The sequence below is a fragment of the Labrus bergylta genome, chromosome 7 (genome assembly GCF_963930695.1).
Source record: "Labrus bergylta chromosome 7, fLabBer1.1, whole genome shotgun sequence".
NCBI classification, from domain to species: Eukaryota; Metazoa; Chordata; class Actinopteri; order Labriformes; family Labridae; genus Labrus; species Labrus bergylta.
In genome coordinates this window covers 22,160,898-22,173,637 of record NC_089201.1, presented here as the reverse complement: position 1 = coordinate 22,173,637, position 12,740 = coordinate 22,160,898, and the positions used below count along the sequence as shown (strand labels likewise).

At 41.0% G+C, this 12,740-nt stretch overlaps 1 protein-coding gene across 1 annotated transcript; it reads right to left on the bottom strand.

Moving 5' to 3' along the window:
* On the bottom strand, window positions 1-12,140 carry twf1a (twinfilin actin-binding protein 1a). The gene is made up of 9 exons (XM_020645886.2): window positions 11,997-12,140; window positions 10,375-10,455; window positions 10,088-10,266; window positions 8,845-8,940; window positions 8,525-8,629; window positions 3,819-3,944; window positions 2,395-2,545; window positions 2,136-2,257; window positions 1-1,254 (listed from the first exon to the last, which is right to left on the bottom strand). The coding sequence occupies exons 1-9, from the start codon at window positions 12,019-12,021 to the stop codon at window positions 1,087-1,089; spliced, it is 1,053 nt and encodes a 350-aa protein (XP_020501542.2). The 5' UTR covers window positions 12,022-12,140; the 3' UTR covers window positions 1-1,086.
* Window positions 12,141-12,740: the final 600 nt, after the last annotated feature.

Here is a 12,740-nt window from a genome sequence, read left to right as displayed (position 1 = left end):
TTCTGATTTAAATATTTTATTTTTCTTCTTTAAAAGAAAGATTTGTAAGAAAACAAATAAGACTGAACATGATTCTTTTTTTTTTTCTATTATACTGACACTATGAATAGAAAGGGCTTTTCCCTTTAACCATGAGGTGAGCTTAGTAGTTTGTCTAATATTAATCAGTAGAACAGTGGATGTGGCAACATATCATCAAGGATCTTTTTAAGTATTCCCTTTCCTCTCAGGTTGACTCGGCCTCCCCCGTGGCGTGGGAACCCGGCAACATGTGAGGAGCTTCCTCTCAGTGAAATATGAGATGTATTGATGTAATATTTCTGGAAGCCCCGGTTCTTTCCGCTATGATCCTCACTGACACCGAACAATCACCAGAACAGACTGTTTCTTAATCATAGAGCATCACACAGCTACAATATGTACATTTACAGCACTTGCATAGAAAAATAAGTTTCTCAGCAGATGATTTGTTTTCATGTAAACCACAGTTATATCAAAAAAGAAGTCAATTTGTCCAATATAAAATGCACGGTTAAAATGAATCAATAGACACAAGTGGGGTCATTCTATGTTTTTTTCGGCTTTGGAGCACCTCATTGTGCAAACAGTAGGAGACCAATCTGGAACACATTAGACACAGAAACATTAATTGACACAGACTTAAGGAATGCAGGTTAAAAACTGGAGGATGTGAACTCAAAATGGTTTTTTTTTTCTTTTCTTTCATATTGGCGCAAGTTCACATTTCTGGCAACAATGTAAAAACTCAAGGTTGACTTTTTTTTTTTTTTCTCTCTTCCCGAGCCGATTTGAATCCCTGTTAATTCATTATGGTGACTGTGCTAAACACACATTAATACGCTTCCATTTGGCAAGCTACAAATGGAGACTCTGCCGTGTGTCATTGCTCAGTTGTCCTTGGCGTGCATAGTTGGATCTCTAGGTGAACTTTGCGGGAATTTTGAATGTTGTCTTATTCTTTTAAACAAGCGTGAAAATATGATTTCCCCCTCCCCCCCATCACAGGAATGCTCCACTGTGGAACGTGCTCAGAGTGGAGGTGGTGGCCTGGCTGCTGAGGTCTGTTTAATCTTCCCCCTCTCCCTCTGCGGGTGGTCGGGTGAGGCGGCGGTATCCCCTCTTCCCCGTGGGCCCTTTGGGCTTGGCGAAGGCCTGCTTGTGTGCATGCTGCTTGGGATGCACCTCCTCATACAGGAAATCACTGGTCAGCTCGTCCCCGTCGTCGATCTCCAACTGCGACACAGACACACAGAAAGGCTCCCTCTTTAACAAGCCTGATTTCATATTCTGTATGATCCATACTGCACACATCACCTCATGCACTCACGCATCAGAATACATTCCCAATCAACTGTCTGCCTCAGCTTCAACAGGTTGGAATGGTCTTTGATCATTTCACATTAGAGTTTTTCTTTTTTATTGTCTGTGTTTACTCAGATTAAATAGAGCAATGATATGCTGAAAACAAGTAAAGCGAAGCACTTTTGAATCAAACATTAAGAGACAATCTTGCCACTTGTACCTCAAAATATCAAACCATTGTTTATCTATAGAATGTCCAAAAAAAAAAAAGTGTCCTCTCTTTCACAGCTTGTGCCTAACTGGTCTGTATAACCAGTGCAGACACACTATGTGGGGAGAGATGTTGTTCTGCTGTTGAGATTAATGATGGAGGAACTTACAGAGCTAAACTGACGTTGATGCTATTGTAAGAGCCGACAGGACACAACAGTGTGTGGTTGTGTGTGTTTTGACACTCTTGCTCTTTGTTTTCCGTCGTTCCTCTTTAACTCCCAGAATGAAAGCGTGTCTTGTACAGCAATATAAGATGAGGCAAAATAGCCTTCGTTGATCCACCACAGGAGAAATCAACTTGTCATGGCAGCTCACAAAAAAACCAAACACGATATTTTCATGCATTTTTTTGGTTCAGTGAACGTAAACGAAGCCAGCATACGGTGCAGGGATCTCTTGCTTGTTTTATTTGACCATCAGTTCAAAATAAAGGGATAATGTTGCAGCAAACAAACAACAGTCTTCTGAATAGATTACACCTCATGATTTTATATGTAAAATGTGTTTTTTGTGTGTGTGTTACTTTTGCAGTGTCGTACCTTTTTCTCAATCTCAATCTGGAGATTTCTTTCCACCATGTCGACCAGGGGATTTTTGCAGCTGGAATACAGCATCCTCTCTTTGATGCTACACTTGTACCCGGGCATAGAATAAATGAAGACTGTGCAGTGGGGAGAAGAGAGAAAAAAAAAAAACAATGAGAAGAGCGGACACAGAGCAACATGGAGAAAAAGGAGCAGTGTAGAATAATAGCGAGTGTGTCTAATGCTTTAAAATAAGTTGAGAGAAAGTGTTCACCTGTGGACTCCAAGTAGTCGCCTTCATGGGAATGTTTGTAGAGGAAGAAGTGGTAACGTGGAGATACTTTGGAGATTCTCATTGGCAGGTCTTTCAACTCTGTTGGCTCAGTGTTGCACAGCCGAATCAGCTCCTGTTCAGCGTCCACTTCCTGTTGAAGGGAGAAAATAAATGTATCTCAAGGTTGGTGGAACGAGGAATCCCTGCTTGAATTCTAGACCGACTGCTGATATGATATGAGATATGAATCCTGCATAGTCCTTAGAGCAAAGCAGGATATTGACTTTTTCCCTGAGTATTATTCTTACTAAACCTCTTTTATTTCTGTCTATAGTTTCTCTTTTTCTTTGCCTTGTCTGTTCTTGGTGGAGAGTTTAGAATGATGAACTATACGATCATGTAAGTATTGTTGGTGTATCTTGTTTTAGTGTTGTAGTCAAGACATTTAGGGATCAGGACAGAGACAAGACCAAAACATTTAGGGATCGGGACAAGACCAAGACATTTAGGGATCGAGTCCGAGACAAGACCAAGACATTTAGGGATTAAGGATCGAGTCCAAGTCAAGACAAAGACCATAAATATCACTGAAAAATCATCATCTTGTGTGCCGGGGGCGTGTCACTAACTTAGACCATAACACCGGGAAGGTTTTGGACGTGACAGAAGAATACAAATCTTATTATGAATGAAGTTATTTGTTCTTTTAGAAAGGGGAATTTGTCCAGGCCTGTTAGTGGTGGTCTTGATTTAAAATCCGGAGTCCGCCCAGTCTGAGACCGAGACAACGGGAGTAAAAATGCTTTCTGTTCTGAGACGAGACCTACAAAAGACTGGTCTAGAGACTAGTCTTGAGACCAAGACTGATTCCGAGTACCACAACACTTTGTTGTTTCTCTTCACCTGAGTCTGTTTACAATGAGCTCGAGGCAGGATACTCTTAGGTACAATCAAAATGTTACTTCCAACATAAAAATAAAACCTATCTGTGAGGAGAGTGAATAACAAGCGTCTCCCTCTCAGGTGCGTCTGAGTGAAACATTTACTGTTCTGCTGCTCAGCAGATTAATAGAACTAAACACGCCGCTTCCTTACAGCTTTTAGGACCACAAACGAAAAAGGAACCGAGACAAAGCTGCAACAGTGGCACAAATACGCCTTTGTACTTTGCACAGATGTGATCTTGTGACACTGACCCTTCGAATTTCAATGAGAGGAACAAAGGCTTTTTGGGCAAAAAGAGTGACTCATTGTGTTTGTGTGCCGCCGCCAACAACACACCCCCCCCACCCCACCCCCCCACACACACACACACACACCTCTCTCTCAGAACAATGTATAGAGACAAACAAGAATATGCTTGTTCCAAGTATTGATCGACCAAAGGTCACCTGCTCTCTAATGATTGCCTGTTAAAGACTCACCAGTTGTACGTAGTTGTGTTTTCCGTCCCTATAGCGTTGGAGTGCTGCGACAGCATCTTTGTGCATGGGGAAAGCCACTCCCTGCAGAGTCGCATGTTTGGTGTCCACACCGATGTCTGTCTGCACCTGAACACACAAACACACAAAATGAACAACATCGCACTTCAGCGTTTTGTTGGCAAGCCATGGTTACAAAGGCCGTCTAAATTAGAGCAAACATAGTCATGTTAATGAGGGCACTAATAGGGACAATTGGAGCTTTATTATTATAATACGTCGTCCGTTTTTATTAAAAAATACGATCTTATTTAAAAGCAACACGAATGCAAAAACTTCTAAAAAAGACAGGGTGTTAGTTTGTGATTTGCAACACGGTCTTATTGTGCTCAAAGTACGTATGTGTCTACATACACAAACACAAGAATCCAGATGACTTCATGACCACATGATGTTGACATGCTCGTAAGTAACATTATGGAATCATACAGAGAAGCACAAGTTAAAGAGAAAAAAAAAAGGTTTCTCCATCACTTCCTTCAGGTCACATTTATTTCATTGCCTTAAAAACAACCTGTTCTTGTTTTTCATTCCTGTTGTTTATAACTTTCAGTTGGCCAAAAGGACAAAGTGCGCGCTATTGTTGCTCTTATTACTGTTGTTCTCCATTTTTAAACCAGGTCTTGTTCAACAGCCGAGAGAGAGCTGGGGGGAAGGGTTGGGAGAGCACTCTGTATTTGTGTAACTACCGGTACGTGTTTTAGGGCCCGACAAATATGGGATTTTTGGGGCCGATATCGATATTGGGGAGAAGAAAAATCTGATACCGATATATCGGCCGATGTTTGTCTTAGATCTATGTTTCATCTGTAGAGATAGAAAGACATACATTTTAAAACCACATTTATTACATTTATCCCTCAAACACAGTTATCAAATACTCGTGGAAAAGATGTACAGTACAACATAGACAAGACGGGCACTCGACTGAAAAGTAAGTCACCGCTTTACACTCTGTAGCGTGATAATGCTTGTTGTAATCCATATGGCACCCTGCTGGTGAAAGCCAGAAAGAGAACTGCTAGTGTAATTCAACAATACTCACATTAAATGCTATTTGACTGGTAAATAAATCGAGTAATATTGGCTCATATCTGCGTTAAAATCAGCCGATACCGCTAGTCACTTGATTTGCTAATATCGGCTGATATCATCGGCTGGCTGATAAATCAGTCGAGCTCTAGTATGTCTGTCTGATAAGTGATGCTGTTTTGTATGCTTGTGTATTACTTCACACACAAGAATACTCCCTTCAGAATGAGCTGATACGTCTCAGGGGGCGATCCTTTAATAAATTCCAAATCAATACATTTCTGTTCGGTTATTAAATTCAATCATGCGTTTAAACACTGAGGAACACACACAGGTTCCCACTGCTTACTTCGGTGCCTTTAAGTCTTGTGTATGAGTGAAATGAAATAATTAAGCTTCTTCCTGTTGATCAGAAAGTCTGAATGTTTACAAGAGCAACAAGCAGCTCGCATTCTGGGGCGCACGATGATTACATATGAGGGGCTCGTATTGGAAGTGACAAAGCTCCTGTGCGTAATCACACATAAAACGAGAAATGCTGAGGAGGGATTACACTGATGGATTGCGTCTATTTTTAGAGCCCCTGTTCCCACAAAATGAAATGCCGTGCAAACCGATGGAGCCTCCGATGTAGCTACCTCGCACACACACAAAAAAGGATTGCGGCTCTTCTATCCATCTGCTTAGTAAAAAAAAAAAAAAAGGCCGGCAGTCTACAAGGCACAGCAATGATAAATATTTTAAAGCCTCTTTTTTCCCTCCCCATCTAGGCTGTACAGATTAATGGTATATTATCTTTCTTCAACAGCTGGTCAAGTGGGACCAGCACAAAACTGCAGCTTCTAATTTAGCATACTATAAAGAGGGACTGCACTGCTCACAGCACGCCCATATATGGTAAGAAAGACAGTTCTTGTTTATGTTGCAAACTGAAAGAGCAGCGATTAGATCATGTTGTTTCTCAATAAAGAAGAGCCGTTCATTCAGGTTCTTTCGAGAGTTGGATCTCGATTCCCACCAATATCAGAGACTTGCACAATCCTCAGTATTTTTTTTTAAACAAAACTTCAACATGACTCAGGACAAACCAATGATGTAATCACTGATTCATTAAACCTTTGTATGGAACCGTCTTCCAACATCAAGAGAAGGTCACATCCATTTTATTTTTAGGTTATTGACTCTGAAATCTGTTTGTAATTGCTTTGTATTATAATGCATACTTCTTCTTTTTTTCAGATCTTTTCTTCCCTCGGGCCACAGATGTGAATTCGCTTTATAACTAACTCTGGCCCAACAGATTCAAAATCCAAAGTCTTGATTGTCACAGAGCAAAAACAATGAAACAGGGAAGCTTCATCATAAGCTACGCAGGGCAAAAAAAGATACAAACAGTATTCATACACATAGCAGTTTTAACAGATGAACAGTATTACAGGGTAACTAGAGCCCGACTGATTTATCAGCGGATAACATCGGCCGATATTAGCATAACCAGTGACTATCGGTATCAGGGGTGCAAACGAATACTTGGGTACCCGAGTAAATGTTTCTTGTTGCATTGTGGGTTCTAGGATAGGCCTAATTCAAAACAGAAAAAAAGGAGCACGAGCGCAAAAAGAAAATAGATGACTAACAAAGCGCTCTGTGCTGAAACGCGTCCGTTGTTGATCCGTACGCTGCAACCCTAACAAAAATATCCCTTTAATTAACCCCCCTATGAATTCACAATGAACAAAAAGTCCCAAACAAACGAAATATGCAATATGATCTACAAAAGTTCAGTTCAAATTGTCTTTTTAGTCCACAGAAAAAGAAGGACTTTCACTTTGCGATTACCGCTTTACTCCGCTAAACCAATGACGTTTGATCATCCAGGACAGAGCAGCATAACTAGATGTTTTCCTATATTTTGGAATTTTAGATAATTATTCTTTTAATAACTACAAAATGGAACAACCTTATAGGGAGAAATAGCTCATAGCGGACGGACGAGCGAGATGGAGCGAGTGTGTCATTACGCACAGAGGAGAAAGATGAAACAGACAGACACTTAAATTGTTCACCTGTTCTATTGTAACTTCATTCACCAGAGTAAAGTGTGCTCTACACTGCTGCTGCTTTCGAAACAGCTTCAACGTGCAATGAGTGCGCACTGATGTCTGCACTTCCGCTCGCCACACTCACTGCTCTAATTATAATAAAGTGTTAAAACGGTCATAACACGTCTGTGTGAATTTTTATTTGAGGTTTGCTGTCTGTTGAAGTAAGAAATGTCATATTTGAATGTTAATACAAAGGCCTCTTACTAACAATTATTAAAATCCTGAAGATTCAAATTAATCAATAGATACAGTCGGCATTGCGTTCATAGTTGGGGGCGGGGCCTCCCGTGGGGGAAAAGAATCACAGAAAAAAAAAAGAACAACAAAACGATTACTCAAGTACTCGCTTTAACAATGGGAAGAGTAATCGATTAGAGAAAAATTTTGCATTTCTGCACCCCTAATCGGTATCGGCTAATTTTATGGCAGATATTCGCCGAAATTACTCGATTTATTCACCAGACAAATAGCGTTTCATTTGAGTATGGTTGTATTGAACTAGCAGTTCTCTTTATGGCTGTCACCAGCAGAGTACAACATGGATTACAACAAGCATCATCACCCTCCTTTCCACGAGTGTTTGATAACTACGTTTTAGGGATCAACCCAATAAATGTGTCTATATCCATCTCTAAAGGTCAAACATAGATAGAAACAAAGAAAGAAATTGGCCGATATATCGGTATCAGATTTCTCTCCCTAGAATCAATATCGGACCTAAAAATCCCGTATTGGTCAGACCCTTTAACCAACTAACTCAAAAAAATTGCAAAAGTGCAAGGCCTCTGTCAAATGAACGAAACAAGGTGAAATCTGAAAGTGAAACTTCACCGAGCAAAGAGTAAAAAATAGCAGCTGTTAAATGACCTACAGCCTAAAAGCCTTCCGCAACAGCAGCATAAACGCAGCTGACGTACTCATCCTAACACTGCAAACAACAAAAACACAACAGTGCACCTCACCTGTGCTCTATGCAGGAACTCTACCAAGGACATATCTCATATGTGCTTGAAACTTAAAAGACCTGGAACCCAACAAAGGAGCTCTTCTTTAAACATTCTGCTGCCCCGGCTTCATGGGGTTTTTGACTTTAAATAACTTTTATGGAGCTATGGGTGTGAGCTGTGCAAGCCTTATACATCCGTCTGTGCCAACATCCTGCTGTTGTAATGCATCAGCATCTTTGCAGAGTGTTGATACTGCCAGGCAAGCATATGCAGACTTGCACCGCTGCTGACCTTGTGCTGTTTGGAAGGATGCATCGCTGGCCTTCACTGATACTCAACGCAGTTCTGTAGGGATTTAAATCTCACATACAGGAGGTGTGATGAGGAGGAATACTGCTGAGAGCGGAAATAAGCTCGTTTTTCTCCCTCAACCGCAGCCACTACTGTCGGGATGACGTAGTGAAACAGACAACAAGCTCACATCTTTGTCAAAGTGAAGTGCTTTATATCCTCTAAGCTGGACTCAAACTGAAACTATGATTAAGAAGTGTGTGTGTGTGTGTACCTCATTCAGTTTAATCTGCCTCAGTTCCTCCTCTGCAGCAGTGAGAGGTAGGGGAGCAGCCAGCGAGGTCAGATGTTTCCTGTATCCGCTGAGAGTCAAGTCCTCCTGGGGGCCCAAAAGAAAAAGAAGCACAATGCCACATCATACAGCAAAAAGACTGACTCACGGATACATCACTGCTAATTTCAGTCGCCAGTTCGGAAAACGAACAAAGCTAGACTTGTTTTACGTCGACTTTCGGGAAGGTTTTAAACCGAAGCCTCAATGCTTCATGGAGCTTCACACGTCACCTTCAAGTGTTGCGCTGCAAGGAGACTAACCTTTGCGGTAGCGAAGATCTCGTCCTTGATGTGTCCGCCTCCGAACTCTTTCTTCAGTGTGGCTCTAGTAGCAGCGTATAACATCTTATGTCGCACCTGTTGAGGAGAAGAGTGAACGTTTTAAGGATCTTTTTATTGAGAAAACTTGTTATGATGCATGAGAAAGTTGCAGCTTCTGACCTGTAGTATTATTTATTCTTGTGTTTTTCAACCGTTTTATTTGGAAAAATATACAAAGACTACGGGATGAAAAAGAGCTATGCACATGTGCATTGTGTATTTATTCAGTCTCAATCCCCAAAAACACAATGACTGTATCAGTCAGGTCTAACAAAAGGGACCAATTCTATGATTTCTCACTCAAAAATGTTTTATAAAATCATTTTAAACCAGGATTTTTTTCATCAATATTTTGTAAAACCAAATAACGAATAAAGGAAATAAGACCTAGACAAGAAAATATAGTTCCTAGGTATGACTAGTACTGAAAACTCCCAACAATATCTCCATACGCCCTAAAAAAAAAAAAGGCTTCTTCAGAGAAGTCAAAACACACTCACACCACTTCAGTCAGGGCAGCATGAACATGTGTTGCTTGTGAAATTGTTTTTGCCTCGTCCAGACAAGCCTCAACGTGCAAGCACAGTACTTTCAGCCACGGGGCAGGAATGTTCAGCTCATGTCTCGCAGAAAGGGAACTTTGGGTTCAATTCCACCATGCATTTAAAGAGTGCTTCAAATATCCTGCACGGCACCGGCCTCTCCTTGTAACATTCCTCTCCCCACTGCTATACAATCAACATTTGTGCGTCTACTAGTCATGTTTATTTAAAATCACGGTGACTCTATTCCATGAAGTGGTTCATCGAGTTTGAGTGGAACCAAATGACTCAGGTGACACTGTACGAGTTTAAAACAAAGCAAATGCAAAACACACATTTGCATTACAGGGAACCAGCGCAGGAAGAGACGCTCGTATCAACAAAAAGCCCTGAGAGGGGTGGACTCTAATTTAGAGATTGGATGTTTAGACTAAGCACCAGGTTATACCGGAGCAACATAATATCCCCATGTTTAGATTTCAAGAGGTCTGGTCCACATTCAGCCACATTTTCAACAAGCCTGCTGCCTTGATGTGGTGACCCCACCCATTGGATACTCTAGCCAGAAGAGAGGAGTACACATGCCTAGTAGCAGTATGGAAAGCTATTCATTAAATCTGGTCTGGGCTTGGTTTCCTTACAGATGAGTTGTCTGGTGACCAGGCCAGGAAGAGCCACTCGTAGCCCTGGTTGTTAGTGGAGTCCAGCCGGTACAGAATATAGCAGGGCATGGCTTCCTCAAGGAGGGTCAGCACTACGCTATCATACTCCTGGTCCCACTTCTTTGATGCTTTCCTGGTGGAGCCTAGGGTCAGCTGCTCTGGAAAGCAGATGTGTGCAAGAAAATAAAACGTCAGCCATGTTTGGATTTCTAACTAAAAGTTTTCTTTGCAGGAGAATCTGCAAACAAACTGCAGGACCGACTTACCATCCTCAATCACGATCTTTAGGGCTCGATATTGGTCCCCACTCCTGGCACTGGCGAAGATATCCTTCACATCATTTCCCGCTGAGGAGAAACAGAGAGAGGGTCAAGTCTTCAGCTTTATTAAACACACACTTGCTAACATGGCCTTTTTTAGCCCTGGATTGCAAGTTTCCATCTAAAAGGCAAGGGCATCTTATTTATACAGCACATTTCATACTCAAAGGCTTCACTTCACTAAATACACAGGCGTTCACACATTCATATGAAGTATCTACTAGATCTGTGAGTCAGAATCAAATCTGAAACAAACAGATGTTAACACATCATATTAGGATTATGAAAGGATCTTCTCATATAGCTAGTGTTGATACATAACTCAGTACAAAGTATCACTCATTTTTGCACATAAACTCCATAACAAAGCAAGAAAACTATACTTTCTGTATTTTCTTTTATGGTATTCAGAAGGTCATTAGGTGTCATTTGGGAACACCTATGTAGTGCAGAGAGGATTAAGTACCGACCGCTGTTGACCTGAAACACAGTCGCAATAAAAAGAAGTCTCCAATCAGCATCCACACAAAAGGTCTTAAAGGTTTAAGCTGGAATGACTCTGCTGTTTTCCTAATGCCCCTGCCAGAAAATGGGAACAGGGCCAACTCCAGAGACCTGGTCGTAAGAGTACCAGTGGAAAACGACTGCTTGCTTTAGAAATATCAAGCAGGGCCGAAGTCACAAAACAATACGAGTTCACTTTTAACAATAAACTTGTCATGCAGTGTTTGCACAGAGTTCTGCGTGGTCAAAACAATGGAGCGCAGTCAAACAAAGGGATTCACTTTAAGGCATGATCTAAGTCATCTACAGAAAAGGTTCTTAAATGAAGAAATGGAGGTGTGCTTTACTAACAGCAGGCCACATACTTTTAAAAAAATGATGCAGAGTTTTTGAGGGACACAACATTTTCAGCCTGTGGAAGAATCAGCAGGTAAAACAAAAACACACGTACATTACAAAGAGGCACCTCATCCTGCATTCAAATGTCAAACACTTTAAATAAAAACAACCCTGGACAGGAACAAACAGTGACATTCACAGTGTCTGTCTATTATTAACACGCCTAGATTTGCAGGTTGTTCCACCTCAATACAGACTGTTCAGACTGCTGCCATATACAAGACGACTTAAGTGATTTATTATCATTACAAAGTGCAGGTGAAGTCAGTGCTGTTCACATATTTATGGGAGCAGCTCCACCAGGCCAGCAGTGAGTTTAAATGAAGGCGTCGCCCGTCCATTCAAAACTAACGTTACCGGGTTTTAAGCTTTTTGCGTTAATGCGGAAATAAAGCATAGTGTAACTGTGATTCACGTAGCCCCACAATCTGTCTGAAAAGCTCAGGGATTATGATTCACAGTCCTAAAAGTGCTCAAACAGGGCACCATCGGTCTCACACACTCACACACACACTCATCACGGTAGCTTCAGAGCTAGCTAGGAGTGGCTAGCTGAACTTGACGCTCCTGCAGGTTCATAACGCCAACACGGGAACACGCACACGCAGAGGAAAACGAAACCTTTCACGGGGAGAAAACGATCAAAAGCAGAGGACGGCGTCTACCTTCAATGCCCGTTTGATGTGACATGGTGTCTTCGTCGGATGGCGAGGGCTGATGCAGCTGATCAGGCGAAACCAGGGCAGAGAAACAGGAAGTGGACTACATCGACGAGAGCACCGCCCCGAGACCGACGTCATCACTACGAAGTCACGTGGTGTTTACTTTACGCGTCCTCTTATCTTATTATTTACATTATTTGCAATACGAATTAAAGTTTAGCAGAAATGTAGACGGTGGGGGGGAAATGTTTAAAGCTATAATAAAAATCGGAAAAATATCAGTTCAAAGTATTTCAATAGCATTCCCTTCATGAACAAGGTATTTACTTATAAATAGTATAGTACTTATTTACTTTGTATTCAATATTATATTGTGTTTAGATTTGCTAACATTGTGTTTTTTACTCATATTGGTGTGTTTGGATAACCTGCTGCTGTAAAGCCACAATTTCCCAGTTTGGGATCAATAAAGTAATTATGTTCTATTGAACTTGTAATTTTGGCTGAACCCAGAAAGTTCTAGATATGCAGAAAATCATCCGTATCAAGACCAGCAAGTGAATTCATGTCTGCTGAGAATGTAACAGTGTTAGATACCCAATCCAAGTACCTATTTAAATACAATTTTTATTTTCAGTTCTTAGTGATTGATGTAATTGCTCTTTATTTATTTATTTTTTTCATCTTATAGGCCTACTCAATGTGATGTTTTTGCTTTTTAATTTATAGGCTATTTGTTCATTTTTT